The sequence below is a fragment of the Coregonus clupeaformis genome, chromosome 17 (assembly GCF_020615455.1).
Source record: "Coregonus clupeaformis isolate EN_2021a chromosome 17, ASM2061545v1, whole genome shotgun sequence".
NCBI classification, from domain to species: domain Eukaryota; kingdom Metazoa; phylum Chordata; class Actinopteri; order Salmoniformes; family Salmonidae; genus Coregonus; species Coregonus clupeaformis.
Genome location: NC_059208.1, coordinates 18,577,144 through 18,597,668, shown reverse-complemented (window position 1 = coordinate 18,597,668; position 20,525 = coordinate 18,577,144). Strand labels below are relative to the sequence as shown.

The following is a 20,525-nucleotide window of genomic DNA, read 5'->3' as shown; positions in this document are numbered from 1 at the left end:
TTCTCAGGAAGGTCTTGATCCTTTTCAGTGTAGAGAAGCACCTTTCTGACTCAGCAGTTGTCATGGGTGTGGTGATGAGGATCTTGAGGAGGCTGGCAGTCTCTGTGAAAGTGCTCTGAAGGTTGTTCTCCATGAAGAACTGGTACAGGGGCACTGCACCACTACAAGCCTTGAACTCACTGTTCTCATAGATGAGGGACAGTTCGGTTTTGAGCTTGGCCTTGTTCAACATGGGGTACGCCTCCACGGTTGTTTCAAGCGCTGTATCGGGAACTTCACACTGTGTTGTGGGAACAACTCTCCGTGCAATAGTGTTGTGCTGATGAGGTGCTGGGTGAAGGAGAACCTCTCTTTGGCATGACTCAGGATGGTATCACATACCTGTAAAAGATACATCATCAGCTTTAATTTGCAATTAAGCTATTTTGATGCAAGTGATCCTGACTGACACATGCCTATGTCCAACTCAAGTATATGATTACCAAGGTGCTGATTGTTCAGGGTTTTGGCTACATACTACCAGGCCTGAAAAAAAGTTCTAGGGGGAAACACTGACAATTACATCACAACTTACCTCTATAGCCAACCTCTGTTGTTCTCCTGGTCCCAGCATCCTCCGTCGCTTGATGGGCTGTTGCTGCTCGTCAGATGCGCTGTCCCCACACAAAGAGGGAATTGAGGCCCTGGGTCCAAAAAATAAAGTTGAATTTGATAACTTGCAATCAGACTTCTTAACTCACTGTAATTCCCCCTCAACACACAACCAGTGACTTTTTTATATATATATATATATATATATATATATATATATATATATATATATATATAGACAGACAGACAGACAGACAGATAGTGTGTATATACACACAAACTATGTCTAGTAACTGCTTTTAACCTGTGATGTACATAATTAACTGATGTTATTACGTTTTAAAGCCTTTTTCTATTACATTTGTGAGAGGGATGCAACATCATTTTGTTCTGCTGTGCACTTAGCAATAAAGTTAATCTTCAATAACAACTAGGCCTCTTCTAGAAATTGACCTGGTGGACACCTGAATAATTATTACAAACTGTGTAGTACTTTCCTGCATTATTATCAACGTCTGATTGTGTCTTCTCTTTCCTTTTAAAATACTAAAACAAATATAATTGTGACGGCTCTATGATAATCACTCACTTTGATGACCAGACACATTTAGGCTTTTAAACTGTTGTAAGTGAACTATTCATCTTTCTAACAACATCTTTATCAGCCAATAGTAAATATAGTTATTTACCTGATTGTTAGCATGCTGTCTGTGAACCTCTGGACAAGTGCTTTAATGAAGACAGGGTCGATGTTCCTCTTCTGCAGCTGGCTGAAAAGCATGTCCACATTTGGCATGATCTTGTGGAACAGTGCCAGGAAAAAACAGAAAGCCTCGTCTTCGAGCATCCTCACAAAGCCCCCCGCCTCTCTGACAGTCGGGGCATCAAAGTTCCCAGAGTCTCTGATGGTCTGGAAACACGTTAGGAGGTCATCCCTGTACTCGTACACAGTGTTTACAGCGCGACTGTGGAAGTTCCACCGTGTTGTAGAGGCTCTGGGAGTCTATGCGCAACCACTTCGTCAAGCACGGTGGTTCGCTTGGGAGACCTGGAGAAGAAAGCAGAAAATCCTGCAAGGTCGGAAAAGAAAGTGCCGATCCTGGGGATGCGTGAAGTAGCCTGCTGCATGATGAGGTTCAGCTGATGTGCATAGCAGTGGACGTAGTGCGCATTTTCGTACACATCCACTATTTTACGCTGCACTCCGCCGGTGGCTCCCCCTCATCACACTTGCTCCGTCGTAAGCCTGGGCAATAAGTTTGGCCTTTTGTCCATGTGAGAGTATGGTGCTGAGCCTCTCCAGCAGCGCTGTAGCGATGGTGTCGGCGGTTGCGTTCTCGATCAAAATGAACTCGAAAAAAACGCTCTTGGACGTTACTTTTAGCATCGATGTAGCGTATCACAAGCACCAACTGGCAGTGGGTGGAAACGTCAGTCGTCTCGTCAGCTTGAATGGCGATAAAATCAGCACTCTTTACTTCCTCCAGGATGTAATCCTTAAGCACTGACAGCATACAGTCCAACAGCTCGTTCTGTATCGTCTTTGACGTGCCCTTAAAAACGGTAGCTGTCTTCAGGTGCTCCTCCAGCACACTGTCGAGGGAGGCAACAAAATCCACTAAGCCCCGGAAAATGCCGGGGTTGTCCGAGAGTCAGTCTCCTCGTGTCCACGCAAGGCCAACTCAAAAGCCCCACAGAACTTCACACAATCGATAATTTTGGATAGAATGTGCCTGTTTTTATCCACCTCCTCATTGTGTTTCCTCACCGCAATCCTGTGGCCGTCATCCAGCTGCGTAGCAATGTTCACCCTTCCTAATACAGCTAGCTTTACAGAGTTGTCCATGTGTGCCCTGGGTGTTCTCATGTTTCTTTACCTTCTCTGACAGGTGCTTCATATCCCTCACTCCGGTACCTGTCCATGCTGAATCTGACCCCGGTTTTAAAAAAGCAAGCACGGAAAGCAAAATAAAGCATTAGCATCAGTGCACCCAGCTAGCCAAGCCTTCCTGGTGTACCAGCTACGGGAGAAGCCGCGCATATACTGCTTCCCTTTCTCGCTAGCCTGCTGTCTGATTGAGAGGTCAGGTTGATCTGGGCCCAGCTCTTTCACCCGAACTTTCTCTGACAAAGTTCTCCTCTCAAACGGATCTTGGAGGAGAGATTTCACCGAGTTAGGGTTGGGTCTTGGAGGAGTAACGCTTGCGCTCGCCATTGTCGTCTAGTAAAAATGGCGCCACTGGAGCCCGGTCCTTATTTTATCAGGGGCGAGCTTGGGGCGATAAAATAATCGCCCTCCTTGGATTCAATTAAAATCGCTGATTAGCTACATTTTATGTCATACATTCATATCTTAAATTAGCAATTGGCTTAACTGCTACGTAGACCCGCCTCCTCGGGGCACTTTCTGTATCGCCCAGAGCTGACGAGGCGTTTGACAGGCAGAGGAAAGGTTGCGAATATGATTTTCTATCATATCTTACACATATTACTGTGTGCATTCCATATTTCAAACACACAAATATTGACATACTGATGTTTTTATTATTATTATTATTATTTTTATTTATTTTTTATTTTATTTTTTTGAATAATTTTATTTAAGGGGGCGGCGCCCTAGCGCCCTCTATCGGCCAGCCGCCACTGTTGGCAAGTCTGTTAGGACATCTACTTTGTGTATGACACAAGTAATTTTTCCAACAATTGTTTACAGACAGATTATTTCACTTATAATTCACTGTATCACAATTCCAGTGGTGTCAGTAAGCAGGGGGACACGTCTGGCACTGCAGGATTTGAGTCCCTGGCGGCGTAGTGTGTTACTGATGGTAGGCTTTGTTACTTTGGTCCCAGCTCTCTGTAGGTCATTCACTAGGTCCCCCCGTGTGGTTCTGGGATTTTTGCTCACCGTTCTTGTGATCATTTTGAACCCATGGCTTTATAAGCTTCTGATAGGCTAATTGACATCATTTGAGTCAATTGGAGGTGTACCTGTGGATGTATTTCAAGGCCTACCTTAAACTCAGTGCCTCTTTGCTTGACATCATGGGAAATAAGAATTTGTTCGTATTTCTTTCTATGTTTTATTTAACCTTTATTTAACTAGGCAAGTCAGTTAAGAACAAATTCTTATTTACAATGACGCCCTACACCGGCCAAACCCGGACGAGGCTGGGCCAATTGTGTGCCGCCCTATGGGACTCCCAATCACGGCCGGTTGTGATACAGCCTGGAATCAAACCAGGGGGTCTGTAGTGACGCCTCAAGCACTGAGATGCAGTGCCTTAGACCACTGCGCCACTCGTTAAATACACTTGCCTAGTTAAATACAAGTAAAAATAAATAACAAATAAAAATAAAAATACATTTCTGCAAGTCAGCATGCCAATTGTACATTCCCTCAAAACTTGAGACATCTCTGGCATTGTGTTGTGTGACAAAACTGCACATTTTAGAGTGCCTTTTATTGTCCCCAACCCAAGGTGCACCTGTGTAATGATCATGCTGTTTAATCAACTTCTTGATATGCCACACCTGTCAAGCATTTTTTGCATTAGGAACATTTCTGGGATCTTTTATTTCAGCTCATGAAACATGGGACCAACACTTTACATGTTGTATTTATAGTTTTGTTCAGCATATAAACCTGGACATTTCTATATTCAATCCCGTTTGAAAGCAGAGTTTTGATGGTTGCCCTTAAAAAGAGGAGGATCCCAAATGCAACTATATTTATTTCTCAGCTGCTCATATTAACCACCTGCTCTACTATAAAACCAGAGTAGTAGCTTACCCGGCATGATTGAAAAACTAACTGTGGGAACGTTGCCTCCATTCTCTATTTGAGTGCATACGGATGACATGTCTTTTTACTCCTGCCGCTGTTTCTGCCCATTTATAATGAGCCATTCTAAATTGAAACTAATTTGACATAGTATTAAAGACAAGATTAAATTGAGAATAGTCTGATGGGTGAAAATATGATCACTTGATGAGAGAACAGCGTGCACACGTATGAGCAACCTGAGGCAAGGAACAGAGCAAGCTTTTTTGTGTGACTTTCTCAAATCATTAATAGCCTATAGTAGCATCATGCAGCCCATATATGTTTTGATTTGTAAGACATTCTAAGGTTTGTATCATTCACAACTAAAGTTGCCAAAAAATCTAAATGTAGCATAAAGGACCTGTTTCAAATGTTTACTTTTACGCTCAACATAACCACTTCATATGCACACTTGGTCCGGAAAGGAATTATATTATTCTTACTATAAAATCATATAAAATAAAATAATGGCACAGGGCTATTTTGTCTGCTAAATGAACTAGCCTACTGCCTATGCCATGGCACAAAAATACATTTTCTTCATATCATTAGGTTTCTTTAGAGCTGCCTGAAAAAATAATTTATGATTTATTGTGATAGTGTATATTAAATGGATGCAGTAGATGCAGTTATTTGCATGAAAATAACCGGCTGACAAAATGTCGTGACTGCTACAGCGCTACCCTTGCTCTGCAAAGGCCACAGCTTTTGTGGAGCAATAGGTAACGATGCTTCGTGGGAGGCAGTTGTTGATGTGTTCAGAGGGTCCCTGGGTCGAGCCCAGGTTGGGGCAAGGAGAGGGACAGAAGCAATACTGTTACATTGGATAACTCAGTTGGGCTCTGCCCAGCTGCTGGGGTTGCTGTGGAGAAGAAGGTTGTCAAAGGGGGGTAAGTGTAACCGGTGTGAAATGGCTAGTTCGATAGCGGTGCATGGTAATAGTGTTTCAGTTGGTGACGTCACTCGCTCTGAGACCTTGAAGTATTTGTTTCCCTTGCTCTGCAAAGGCTGTGGCTTTTGTGGAGCGATACGTAACGATGCTTCATGGGAGGCAGTTGTTGATGTGGTTCGAGCCCAGCTTGGGGCAAGGAGAGGGACATAAGCAATACTGTTACATTTGTGTCTGTGTGAAAGCATGTGTTTGTATCTGACCCATCCTGTTTTCTCTGTCCCCTCTCTCCAGAGGAACAGTGGGGACGTGACATCTACAGCCTTGGTCAAGCACCTGAGTCACCGGCGCTTTGTGGCGTCATTCCAGGTGGACAGTGTGCAGCGCACCGACCAGGACCTGTACCGCTGTGTCACCCAGTCCTCCAGGGGCTCTGGGGTCTCCAACTTCGCTGAGCTCATTGTCAAAGGTAAATACGCCCGCCATCAGTCAGTGGGACGAGGCTACTAGGTTATGGATCTCTCAATATGCTGTACTGTAGGTCTATGAACCAAGGGTGAACTGAATAAAACTGGTTTAGTCATGTTACTTTGTGTTAGCAATAGCAGAAAATGGTGTAAATGAACATTTACATAATCCGTAATCAATTTACACATCCCACACACTTGTCAGCTGTGGCATAATTCAATCAGCACATGGAAGTGCTTGATTGATATTATCATATAGACTATGATGCATGCGGTATCGTAAGCAAAGCACATCCTTCGAATACAATAATTGTAACTCCAAATATGTATGTGGACACTATAAATAAACATAAAATAATAACAAAATATGTTTTATTGTCACATACGATGAAAAGGTTAAGTGCCTTGCTCAAGGACACATCGGCAGACTTTTTACCTTAGGTATTTAAATCGGTTACTGGCCCAACGCTCTAACCACTAGGATACCTGCTGCCCATAGCTCTACATTCAATGAAGAAATACAACCTATCTGTGTGTCACGACCGTCAAAAGGAGTAGACCAATGCGCAGCGTGGAATGCGAACATACTTTATTATATTCACCACACGAACAAAAACAACAAAACGATACGTGAAGTCCTTGGTAACAAACACAAACCAACACGGAACAAGATCCCACAATACACTGTGCCAAACAGGCTGCCTAAGTATGGTTCCCAATCAGAGACAACAAGCAACAGCTGATTCTCGTTGCCTCTGATTGAGAACCACCCCGGCCAACATAGATACACATGAACTAGAAACTGAAACAAAGAACACAAAACATAGACTCTACACACCCCGGCTCAACATAAGAGTCCCTAGAGCCAGGGCGTGACAGTACCCCCCCCCCAAAGGCGCGGACTGCGACCGCGCCAAACAGCTCCAGCCAGGGGCATTCCTCCTCGGAGGCGGATCCGGCTCCGGGCGTGAACACCACCCTCTAATAACCCCCCCGTAGTGCCCCTGGTCTGGTCCCGCTGGCTGGAGCTGGACATCGGTGGAGCGGATTGCTTAGGCTCCGGTGTGGAGCAGCTGACCGGTACCTGACCAGGCACCAGTGAAACGGGCACGGGCTGACGGACCGGGCTGACGACGCGCACCCCTGGCTTGGTGCGGGGAGCAGGAACGGGCCGGACCGGGCTGACGATGCGCACCACAGGCTTGGTGCGGGGAGCAGGGATGGGCCGGACCGGCCTGACGACGCGCACCCCTGGCTTGGTGCGAGGAGCAGGAACGGGCCGGACCGGGCTGACGATGCGCACCACAGGCTTGGTGCGGGGAGCAGGAACGGGCCGGGCCGGGCTGACGACGCGCACCACTGACTTGGTGCGGGGAGTAGGAACGGGCTGGGCCGGGCTGGCGACGCGCACCATTGGCTTGGTGCGAGGGGCAGGAACAGGCCGGGCCGGGCTGGCGACGCGCACCATTGGCTTGGTGCGAGGGGCAGGAACAGGCCGGGCCGGGCTGGCGTACGCGCACCATAGGCTTGGTGCGGGAGCAGGAACGGGCCGGGCCGGGCTGGCGACGCGCACCACAGGCTTGGTGCGGGGAGCAGGAACGGGCCGGGCCGGGCTGGCGACGCGCACCACAGGCTTGGTACGGGGAGCAGGAACAGGCCGGGCCGGGCTGGCGACGCGCACCATTGGATTGGTGCGGGGAGCAGGAACAGGCCGGGCCGGGCTGGCGACGCGCACCACAGGCTTGGTGCGGGGAGCAGGAACAGGCCGGGCCGGGCTGGCGACGCGCACCATTGGCTTGGTGCGAGGGGCAGGAACAGGCCTGGTCGGGCTGGCGACGCGCACCATTGGCTTGGTGCGAGGGGCAGGAACAGGCCGGGCCGGGCTGGCGACGCGCACCATTGGCTTGGTGCGAGGGGCAGGAACAGGCCTGGCCGGGCTGGCGACGCGCACCATTGGCTTGGTGCGAGGGGCAGGAACAGGCCGGGCCGGGCTGGCGACGCGCACCATTGGCTTGGTGCGAGGGGCAGGAACAGGCCGGGCCGGGCTGGCGACGCGCACCATTGGCTTGGTGCGAGGGGCAGGAACAGGCCTGACCGGGCTGGCGACGCGCATCACAGGCTTGGTGCGAGGGACAGGAACAGGCCGGACCGCACTGGGAACACACACCAATGGCCTTATACGGGGATCAGGAACGGGCCGGACCGGACTGGCAACACACTTCAGTACCTCTCGCCGTGCCTCTACACTTTCCCTCCCTCTAATCACCAATGGCTCCCGTAACCCGGTGGCCTTCTCTCCTCGTCCACAAACTCGCCCCTTATCTGCCTCCAGCAGCCCCGTCGTCCATGCCATGTGCCCCCACCTAAAAATTTATTGGGGTTGCCTCTCGCCTGTCCGACGACGACACTGTTGGCGCCGTACCTCCTCTCTCGCCAAGGCTTTAACCTTTGCCCATGGTCCTCTGCCCTCGAACATGTCCTCCCAGGACCACCATTGGCCCACCTGGGCCATCGCCAACTTCTCCATCTCCTTACCCGGCGTTAGCTCCGAAACACGCTGCTTGGTCCAGTATTGGTGGGATCTTCTGTCACGACCGTCAAAAGGACTAGACCAATGCGCAGCGTGGAATGCGAACATACTTTATTATATTCACCACACGAACAAAAACAACAAAACGATACGTGAAGTCCTTGGTAACAAACACAAACCAACACGGAACAAGATCCCACAATACACTGTGCCATACAGGCTGTCTAAGTATGGTTCCCAATCAGAGACAACAAGCAACAGCTGATTCTCGTTACCTCTGATTGAGAACCACCCCGGCCAACATAGATACACATGAACTAGAAACTGAAACAAAGAACACAAAACATAGACTCTACACACCCCGGCTCAACATAAAAGAGTCCCTAGAGCCAGGGCGTGACACTGTGTTAATATCTTGGGACTGGCAGTGTCACCAAGGGATGAGTAATGTGTTTGTTTTAATTGACTGTGTTTTGTATCTTAATGTGTATTTAATGTGTATATCGTCTATATTTATGTTTGCCTGATGTACAGTTGAAGTCGAAAGTTTACATACACTTAGGTTGGAGTCATTAAAACTCGTTTTTCAACCACTCCACAAATTTCTTGTTAACAAACTATAGTTTTGGCAAGTCTGTTAGGCAAGTCTGTTTACATACACTAAGTTGACTGTGCCTTTAAACAGCTTGGAAAATTCCAGAAAATGATGTCATGGCTTTAGAAGCTTCTGATAGGCTAATTGACATCATTTGAGTCAATTGGAGGTGTACCTGTGGATGTATTTCAAGGCCTACCTTCAAACTCAGTACCTCTTTGCTTGACATCATGGGAAAATCAAAAGAAATCAGCCAAGACCTCAGAAAAAAATTGTAGACCTTCTGGTTCATCCTTGGGAGCAATTTCCAAACACCTGAAGGTACCACGTTCATCTGTACAAACAATAGTACGCAAGTATAAACACCATGCGACCACGCAGCTGTCATACCGCTCAGGAAGGAGACACGTTCTGTCTCCTAGAGATGAACGTACTTTGGTGTGAAAAGTGCAAATCAATCCCAGAACAACAGCAAATGACCTTGTGAAAATGCTAGAGGAAACGGGTACAAAATATCTATATCCACAGTAAAACGAGTCCTATATCGACATAACCTGAAAGGCCGCTCAGCAAGGATGAAGCCACTGCTCCAAAACTGCCATAAAAATGTTTGCAACTGCACATGAGGACAAAGATCATATTTTTGGAGAAATGTCCTCTGGTCTGATGAAACAAAAATAGAACTGTTTGGCCATAATGACCATCGTTATGTTTGGAGGAAAAAGTGGGGGCTTGCAAGCCGAAGAACACCATCCCAACCGTGAAGAACGGGGGTGACAGCATCATGCTGTGGGGGTGCTTTGCTGCAGGAGGGACTGGTGCACAAAATAGATTGCATCATGAGGAAGGAAAATTATGTGGATATATTTGAAGCAACATCTCAAGACATCAGTCAGGAAGTTAAAGCTTGGTCGCAAATGGGTCTTCCAAATGGACAATGACCCCAAGCATACTTCCAAAGTTGTGGCGAAATGGCTTAAGGACAACAAAATCAAGGTATTGGAGTGGCCATCACAAAGCCTTGACCTCAATTCTATAGAAAATGTGTGGGCAGAACTGAAAAAGTGTGTCCGAGCAAGGAGGCCTACAAACCTAACTCAGTTACACCAGCTCTGTCAGGAGGAATGGGCCAAAATTCACCCAACTTATTGTGGGAAGCTTGTGGAAGGCTACACTAAACATTTGACCCAAGTTAAACAATGTAAAGGCAATGCTACCAAATACTAATTGAGTGTATGTAAACTTCTGACCCACAGGGAATGTGATGAAAGAAATAAAAGCTGAAATAAATCATTCTCTCTACTATTATTCTGACATTTCACATTCTTAAAATAAAGTGGTGATCCTAACTGACCTAAGACAGGGAATTTTTACTAGGATTAAATGTCAGGAATTGTGAAAAACTGAGTTTAAATGTATTTGGCTAAGGTGTATGTGAACTTTCGACTTCAACTTTATGTGCTTGTTTTTGTATTGTACAGGTTTTTGTATTTTTGTCATTTGTAAAAGTGACTTTAGTCTCAATATTCCCTGTTAAAATAAAGGTAAATAATAATAATAATAATAATAATGTTCCAAGCTGATCAGTAGAGCAGTGTTGGAGAGCTGACCTATTGGACTCCAATGTTGATCCAACATCTTGCCCCTCATATCATGCTCTGCAGATGGCCCAACCTTAGTCCCATTACTCACTCTAACCCTAGAGCCTGACATTGCTCTGACAGCTCTCTGATGACACGGCTCAATAGGAGGGTTTGATGCCACGCCAGGCCCCAATCCCTAAGCCAGGGGAATGAGATGGAGAAGGAAATAAGGACATGGAGAAATCTTATTCTACTCATCTCCTCTCATCCTTTATATCCTTTAAAGCATCACTTCTTAAAACCAGGCCTTGAAAGCAGGGAGAGGTGGTAGAGAGAGGGAAAGAGGAGAGAGAAAGAGAGCGAGAGTAAGAGCAGAGAGTGTGTGTGTGGGTGGGGGGGGACGATAATGAGTAAAGGGGGTTTTGTGAAGTAGCACCAATATAATCCCATTGATAGATGTGGCATCATGGATTACGTTGAGGTTAGTGATACGGATCTTTTGGTGGACGACAGCACAGCCCCTAGCCAGAGCAGCACTAAGCTCACATAGTGTCTGCCAGTAAACAACAGCCTCAATCAATTCACAGACAGAGGGCCACACAATCTCCAAGTAATGTGCTCAGATCTATAGAAAACTCTACAAGGAATTCTGAGCTCTGGAATTGTTAGTAGCATTATAGTAGTGCCATGGTTGTTGCCATGGCTTTTTTAAAATTCAGAATATGTGGGTTATTTTTGGCATGGTGTGTTCTGTCCTGACTCCTGAGAGCTGATGCATAGCCATTCTGCAACGGGGCCATAACTCATAGCTGCTCGTTCAGTCACTGCTACTCTGTGTTGTATTTCACAGGGACTGCAGTGCGAGGCCCTTAACAAGGCTTTTATAAACACCCCTTCCCCACTGCCCCCGCTAACGAGAGGGTAATCAGCCTTTTAATTAGCTTGATCAACTCATTTCAGATCACACAAGTGCTCCACGTTCGGCACATAGATTGCATGCAGAAAGTAATCATGTCAAATGCAAAGAGGCCCATGGAGGACAGAGCTTAGTCCCTGCAATGTAGAACACATTTTGTGGTGTTTCACCCCTGAGGTTTTTGGCTAAGATTTATCATATCAGTAGTCATGTTTCAATACAAAACTAATTTTCAGGTTCTCTAAAAATTATCATAATTGAGTAAATACATAAGTAAATAAAAAGCTACATTAACAAACCTCCAGCTGATACAGTCAGCTGGGTTTGTGTTCCTAAATACAAAATGGTGCTGAAAACTGAAATGCAACAGTGATGAATAATGCCAGTTATAGAATCCTTGGGAAAGTACAGTAAGGGAGTTTTCTTGATGTCAACTTGCATCAATATATAGTACTATAGCCTGTCTCCCTGTGCTTCCAGAGGCTTGTGAGGCTTGCATGATTGCCTGCAGTGTGGATGTGCTCCGGGAAGCGTCCATGGGATGAGGCAGGAATAGAGACGAGAGCCCTCTGAGAGGATAGTCATAATAGACACCGGTGCCTCTGCAGGAATCAGGCATTAGTCACAGCCACAGTTCTAACTCTGATGTTTCTCTCGCTCTTAGTCCTCGTTTTTCTGCATTCCCTTCATCCCCTCACACAGTCACCTTTCTGTATAATTGTTCAGTGGCTCTGAGAGTCTGCTGTAAGTGACATTTGGATGGCCTCTGAAATTAATCCCTGATTTGGCATCTTGCCCTCGAAATTATGTTATCTTGCCCTTTCATCATGGTAACTTCCTCTGTGAAGCGCTTGCATTAATTACGGTGCCAGCGGAGGCACACATCGCTCAATTAAGAGAGATTGTCTTCTGAGATAATACACATTCCTCAGAGCATATATACAGCAGTTTTTTTCACTCGCGGTTCTCTGCTATGTTCATGTATGGCTAGTTAATGCGCTATTAATAGGTGGGGCTGTAGTGGAACAGGTTGAGAGCTTCAAGTTCCTTGGTGTCCACATCACCAACAAACTATCATGGTCCAAACACACCAAGACAGTCGTGAAGAGGGCACGACAAAGCCTATTCCCCCTCAGGAGACTGAAAAGATTTGGCATGGGTCCTCAGATCCTCAAAAAGTTATACAGCTGCACCATCGAGAGCATCCTGACTGGTTGCATCACTGCCTGGTATGGCAACTGCTCGGCCTTCAACCGCAAGGCACTACAGAGGGTAGTGCGTACGGCCCAGTACATCACTGGGGCCAAGCTTCCTGCCATCCAGGACCTCTATACCAGGCAGTGTCAGAGGAAGGCCCTAAAAATGGTCAAAGACTCCAGCCACCCTAGTCATAGACTGTTCTCTCTGCTACCGCACGGCAAGTGGTACCGGAGCGCCAAGTCTAGGTCCAAAAGGCTTCTTAACAGCTTTTACCCCCGCCATAAGACTCCTGAACAGCTAATCATGGCTACCCGGACTATTTGCATTGTCCCCCCACCCCATCCCACCCCCCCTTTTACACTGCTGCTACTCTCTTTTTATTATCTATGCATAGTCACTTTAACTGTACCCACATGTACATATTACCTCAATTACCTCGACTATTATGTGCCCCCGTACATTGACTCTGTACCGGTACCCCCTGTATATAGCCTCCCTACTGCTATTTTATTTTACTGCTGCTCTTTAATTCCTTTTTATTTTTATTTTTTACTCATCTATTTTTAACTTTACACTTATTTTTCTTAAAACTGCATTGTTGGTTAAGGGCTTGTAAGTAAGCATTTCACTGTAAGGTCTACACCTGTTGTATTAGGCGATTGTGGCAAATAAAATTTGATTTGATTAGATTTGTCCAATCTGCTATTTGAACCCTTGACCTGCTCACATTCTTCAGCCCCGGGGGGCTCAAACAAACCTGAGAGTTATAGAGTTAATAAAAGGCTAATCAGGCCTATTTAGAGTAAAATGATGAAAAAATATGATAAGCATGTTATAATAAGACTAATTAGCAAGAGTACATAGTACTTATAAGTACAGTGGAATCCATTTCAACAGCTTCTGACCAAGATAGCCCTCAAATTTCACATAATGGATGGAAAAAATACAGCTACAGTTTATAGAAGCAATAATAACATTTAAATAACCTCACAGCCTTCTACCCTGTCTTCTTCCCACAGTTCCCCCCTCCCCTATCGCACCCCCACAGCTGCTGCGAGCGGGCTCCACATATCTGATCATCCAGCTCAACACCAACTCCATCCTGGGAGACGGCCCTATCATCAGGAAGGAGATTGAGTACCGGGCCAGCCAATCACCTTGGTCCGAGGTCCATGGGGTCAACATGGTCACCTACAAGCTGTGGCACCTGGACCCAGACACGGAGTATCACATAAGTGTGTTGCTGACCCGGCCCGGAGAGGGCGGCACCGGACCACCCGGACCACCCCTCGTCAGCAGGACTAAGTGTGCAGGTGAGGGTCTGGGCGGTGTGACAAGGTCTAGATACGCTTGTTAGTATGTGACATTCTCATAGTTGGCCGTGTTTGGTAACACAAAATATTTTGTTAATACATGTTATTAACCACTTGCAAATCCTTGATAAAATCTTACCATACCATATCATACTTTTAAAGCCACATACACTTTGAATAGATTTGCAATATCTATTGTAAGATCACTCTAGTTTTCTTTGTCTGACTGATATGTTTCTAGTCTTGATAAATAGAGGAAAATGTATCACTCCTCTGTGGATTTAAACTCAGAAACCTCAGAAACGCTCCTTATATTTTTTGGTCATTTTAGAGAGGATATTTCCTCAGACAATTCAAAGTACAGATGCCCAACAGCTAGATGCTCACACTTTATTTAATCTCAGAGTAAGTGCTTCATTATATTGTTGAATTTGAAAAGTGGAATAACAGACCATCACCAAGGTGATAATGTGGCAAAATTGTATTCCAGACTGAAACCCCTCTATGAGATTGAGAGGTGGTCTTGTTCCTCAGATTTTTTTGTAAAAATATAATTTGTGCTGGAAGAAAAACAACTAACACACACACACATACACACACACACACACACACACACACACACACACACACACACACACATACACACACACACACACACACACACACACACACACACACACACACACACACACACACACACACACACACACACACACACACACACACACACACTCAGAACCACACAATTCATGCCTATTTCCTGTGGGCAGTTGTCCCATGTCTTCGACAGTCATCAGTCTTTAGTATGCCCAGCGGTCTCTTCCCACCACAAACCATCTCTCACACCTCTCCCCTCCCTGTTCCACCAACCACAGCCTCCATGTCCTCTCTCTAATGACACATTAAGCACACTCCCTTTTCCCAATAGCCGCAGACACCACCTATTCATCAGTAAAATAGAGTGAGCCCACAGCCAGCTGTCACTGAAAAACACAGAGAAAAATATAAAATGAGAGGAAGTAGAGAAAGGATACACAAGGAAAAAATGATAATATTTCAAAGAGATAGACAGGGAAAGAGGAGAGTGAATTTTATAGTTCTAAGTGAGAGAGGATGCACACAATGTTCTAATGTAAATTACTTTCAGTGGCACCAATATTATCCTGTCTGAAGTTTCTGAATTTCAGCCTCTGATGTATTTACATTTCATCCCACTGTGACATTAGCTTGTGCATACATGTGTGTAATTAAAAATGCCACTGTGTTTGCTTACCTGTTAAACAGAGCATTTAGATGCAATATAGGTGTATCAGGGAAAATGTCGCCTGAATTAAGTTTGCCCGCCTTTGTTTGTCACGTGTTTTATCTCCAGACAATTTGCATACCAGTGGCTACTAATAATATAATCTATAGTTTTGTCTTGGCAGTATAGTTCATGTTGGTGACTCCAAATAACTGTCTCAGATATCAAAGCTCAACCTCTTGCCCTGTAATTTCCCCAGCTGTTGTTTTCACAACATACAATGCATTCGGAAAGCATTCAGACCCCTTGACTTTTCCCACATTCTTTTTACGTTACAGCCATTTTCTAAAATGGATTAATAAAAACATTTTCCTCATCAATCTACACACAATACCCCATAATGACAAAGCGAAAACAGGTTTTTAGAAATTTCAGACCCTTTGATATGAGACTTGAATTTGAGCTCAGGCGCATCCTGTTTCCATTGATCATCCTTGAGATGTTTCTACAACTTGATTGGAGTCCCCCTGTGGTAAATTAAATTGATTGGACATGATTTGGAAAGGCACACACCTGTCTATATAAGGTCCCACAGTTGACAGTGCATGTCAGAGCAAAAACCAAGCCATGAGGTCGAATGAATTTCCCGTAGAACTCAGAGACAGGATTGTGTCGAGGCACAGATATGGGGAAGGGTACCAAACCATTTCTGCAGCATTGAAGGTCCCCAAGAACACAGTGGCATCCATCATTCTTAAATGAAAGAAGTTTGGAACCACCAAGACTCTTTCTAGAGCTGCCCGCCCGGCCAAACTGAGCAATCGGGGGAGAAGGGCCTTGATCAGGGAGGTGACCAAGAACCTGATGGTCACTCTGACAGAGCTCCAGAGTTCCTCTGTGGAGATGGGAGAACCTTCCAGAAGGACAACCATCACTGCAGCACTCCACCAATCAGGCCTTTATGGTAGAGTGGCCAGACGGAAGCCACTTCTCAGTAAAACACACATGACAGCCCGCTTGGAGTTTGCCAAAAGGCACCTAAAGGACTCTCAGACCATGAGAAACAAGGTTCTCTGGTCTGATGAAACCAATATGTTTTCAGCAGCAGGGACTGGGAGACTAGTCAGGATCAAGGGAAAGATGAACGGAGTAAAGTACAGAGAGATCCTTGATGAAAACCTGCTCCAGAGCATTCAGACTGGGGCAAAGGTTCAACTTCCAACAGGACAACGCTCCTAAGCACACAGCCAAGACAACACAGGAGTGTTTTCGGGACAAGTCTCTGAATGTCATTGAGTGGCCCAGCCAGAGCCCCGACTTGAACACGATCGAACATCTCTGGAGAGACCTGAAAATAGCTGTGCAGCGACACTCCCCATCCAACCTGACAGCGCTTGAGAGGATCTGCAGAGAAGAATGGGAGAAACTCCCCAAATACAGGTGTGCCAAACTTGTAGCATCATACCCAAGAAGACTCGAGGCTGTAATCGCTGTCAAAGATGCTTCAACAAAGTACTGAGTAAAGGGTCTGAATATTTATGTAAATGTAATATTTCAGTTTTAAATTTTTTATAAATGTGCAAAGATTTCTAAAAAATGGTTTTTGCATTGTCATTATGGGGTATTGTGTGAAGATTGATAAGGAAAAACAAAACAATTTAATCAATTTTAGAATAAGGCTGTAACGTAACAAAATGTGGAAAAAGTAAATGGGTCTGAATACTTTCCAAATGCACTGTAAGGGTTAGGTTGTTGTGTCTACTGGCTTGATCTGTTGGTGGCCTGATCCTGATTCACACACCTTCACATACCCCTCATCCATCTGGTGTATCTCACCATGTCCACCCTCCAGGAGTCTAATCACCACCTGGACACCCTTGAGTTCCTCTGATCCCCGTCTCCCAGCCCAGCCCCCAGACCATCTGGTCCAGAACCCACACTGACCTCACACTTCATCATTGCATTATGATCCTCCTCACCTTTGTTGGGCTGCTTAGGTCTAGGCATAAGGAAATAGATGGTCTTGTCACAGTGGGGATCTCTGGGAGTGTGCTAATTAGCAGAGTGAACAGGCTTGGACCCTCTTGGTGTTCTTCTGACTAAAGTGAATTTCCTCTCCAAAAAAGAGTGTTGCCATGGACTGGGTATGTTCTGCTGTTCCGTGTGAACACCGCCTCTCTTCCTGGCTGGCTCTGACCTATATAGTGGAGCCCGGGCGTCCTCCTGTTGGTGCTGTAAAACTAATGGCCGTGAATGTGAACATGGTCTCCACCCGCCTCTGATGGCCAGCCAGGTGTGCTTGATGAGCCATCACTGTGATTATCAGCAGGGCTGCATTATTGTAGCTCGAAGCCCCTCAAGTAAATCACAGACGAGACAAGTTATTTCGTACCGCAGGTGGTCCCCAAACCACGTTAATAGGCTTCCACCTGCAGCTGGGTCACTGAGCCTTCTCGAGAGCCCCTTGCCACCAAACCTCTCTGCCAAGTGTGGGGCTAGGAACATTACAGAGAGTGCTCATGCCTTTCACGGCTTTTCTTCCTCATCCATCATGTCAGGCCTCTCTGTCAACGACTGCATTCCTGCTTCATTCCTCCTTCATCTCCCATCTCCCCTGTGGTTAAGTTTTCACAGACTCCCTCCACAGCTCAGCACCATCCTAGGCCAAGGACAACCCTGTCCACAGGTAATCCCATGGATCAGTATTAGTGGGAGTAATAAACCAGAAGCTCTCCCCTTCCTTTCCTCTCACTTCTATACCGTGAGGAACAAGCATGCCACTCTGGGCTCTGGGCCATGTTGGGGATGCTGCAACCTCTCTCCGAAGGGTGCCAGGGAGTGTGCGCTGCACACAGTCGAGCGTGGCATGCAGACAAATAGACTGGGCAAAGGGAAGGGTGTTGGCACAAAAGTCCACTTTGATGAAAATCCACAATGGGCACACTGTGGCCTCTTCAGTGTTTTTTTCATCAGCTCCTCAGTTAAAAGCCCCTCTTTATTTAGCTTCGAGACTGTGCAGACTATCAATTACACCATAAAGACAATTGTTCAAACATTTCCTGCCGCGTCTAATGTACCACTACTTGATTACCCAGGCCACACATTTTTCTGCTGTCACAGACTGATGTTCAGAACAATGCAGTGGTCATGTTTCCTTCTAGACCGAGATGCCAGCAAACAAATTAGGAAAGTAAACAGGTGACTGTGGAGAGGCTTTAGTATAGATTGCCAGTGTCATGAAATTCAGCTTTAGGGAGAGATATAATGAATAGAAAGGGAAAAGGGATAAATATCTGCGAGGAAGAGGATGGCCTTTTGAGTGGTGAGTGTGTGCGTGTGCATATGCCTGTTTGTGCTCGTATGTGTCCTTTCAGACTTAGAGAGAGCACCTTTCAAATCCATATCCTTTGATTACTCCCTTTGTTCCTTCAAGCTTCCCCTCGCTCATCGATGCATTAGCTCCATTGTTTTAGTCCTCAGCACAAATAGCTGCAGTGAGAGAAGAATCCCTTTGAGTGTGATAGTCAGTGCAGGAATGAAGATGGTGGCTGGTGTTACCTTACTCTTCTCACTGCTGAGCCCTCCGCTCCATATCTCCTCTGTCACTCTCACTCTCCTCCACCATTAGTCACGCATCCCTATTAAAAGAACAAAGCAATACAATACATTATGTGGAATATTGTTTGACAAAAAGGCATCGATTGTGTTAATAATGGGCTGTGACAAATGCCTCCATTGGTAGTGTGCTCCCTGAAAGTGTCCTTGGCTCACCCCTGCAGCCTGTATCTCTTACTGCAACACTGACTGGCTTGTGCCTTCAGGCATAGAGGCTTCTCAGTATCTCTGTATCCCTCTATCTGTCTATGCCGAGGGAGGAAAAGAAAGACAAGGCTGTAGTTCTCTCTGTTTGAGTCAAAGGAAAACAGGGTTGACCCCAAACCCGGCAGTGACCAGAAGTAACTGGGTGACTGCTAAAAATAAGCAGCCCGTCCACAATGACCCAGCAATAAAGATAACCGGTGGAATTGAACGCCCTTGGACAGCTCTCTTATTTTTGGTTCTGAATTTGGCCTCTGGGCATGGAACTATAGTGGACACTCAATTTGCTAGTTGACACAGAGGCGGGGACTGGCGGGGGTGTGACAGAGACCCGCAGCCTGTCCCATTAATTAGCGTAATTGGCACTAGTCTGGCTGGCGGGGGACGTGGGTGTGCCGCGCCCACAGTTTTTCTCTGGCAGTAAAACTGTTGACCTCTATGATGGGACATGGTAGTGCCACCTAGCTTGGATGAACAGCTTCCAACACATCGGCGTGACCGAGAGAACGTTGTCAGAACTTGTCACACATGGGAGCATCAGGGCTATTACTAAAGGATTTCATTAAAACATAAAGATTTCGTAATTTACACTGTGTTTAAACAGTTTATATTTAACCTTTATTTAACCAGGTTAGTTTCTTGAGATAAAAATATATTTTTCAAAAGAAGACCTGGACCTAGTTGATAACAAGGCCTTCTCTCGCTCTTCCCTTCCCTTCCTCCCCCTGCCATCCTCCCTCTCTGTTAGAACCCACACGGGCCTTGCGAGGTCTCACAGCCTCAGAGATCCAGTCCAGGCAGCTGACCCTGCAGTGGGAGACGCTGGCCTACAACTTGACCCGCTGCCACACCTACTCTGTGTCACTGTGCTACCACTATGCCACCGCAGGGGGCGGTGGAGGGCAAAACACTACTGTGCGCGAGTGCCTGGCGGTGGAGCACAACGCCTCACGCTTCACCCTGCGCGACCTGCCGCCCTACCACTCCATCCACGTCCGTCTGGCGCTCGCCAACCCTGAGGGCAAGAAGGAGGGTCGGGAGGTCACCTTCCACACTGAAGAGGACAGTAAGTGATGGGAGAATGTTGGAGACATATTCTGTACGTAGGAGCTCATACAGGGTACATTCATAGAAACCAGAATAACATGGGAGAATGTTGGAGACATAAAAAGGAACTGATACGTACAGGGCACATATTCATAGATAGGAACCGTCTTGTGTTGAAGTGCCCTAATGCCAAAATAATATTTTTCAGTGGTGCAATACTCCAGTCTTGTCAGGCCAGAGTTCAGGTTGTGGGTTACTATTCACAAAAATGTGTGGCGGCTACTGAACACTGCTGGTACATTATATCAGTGCTTTTAGATGTACCTGATAGCCTGGCAAGGTCTGTTGGCTGCCATCCAACACCCTCACAGACTGTTCGGGGATCAATTTGGTGTCTGTCTGTTTAGGTAGTGGTGAAACTTCTGTGAGACCAAAATAACCTAAAGTCATTCAAAACTTTTCTCCGGAGTGTATTATCTCCACTCTGCTCTAAATTCAAATTTGTG

General features: G+C 46.2%; 1 protein-coding gene across 5 annotated transcripts in view; it reads left to right on the top strand.

The window, feature by feature from the left end:
- LOC121585925 (receptor-type tyrosine-protein phosphatase U) overlaps positions 1 to 20,525 on the top strand; it is a 362,429-nt gene that overhangs the window by 226,690 nt on the left and 115,214 nt on the right. For all 5 annotated transcript variants that reach the window (XM_041902265.2, XM_041902267.2, XM_041902266.2 and 2 more), the window contains exons 6-8: positions 5,601 to 5,775; positions 13,617 to 13,910; positions 19,721 to 20,038. In XM_041902265.2, coding sequence (XP_041758199.2) covers positions 5,601 to 5,775; positions 13,617 to 13,910; positions 19,721 to 20,038 — 787 coding nt within the window. The remainder of the gene's footprint in view (positions 1 to 5,600; positions 5,776 to 13,616; positions 13,911 to 19,720; positions 20,039 to 20,525) is intronic.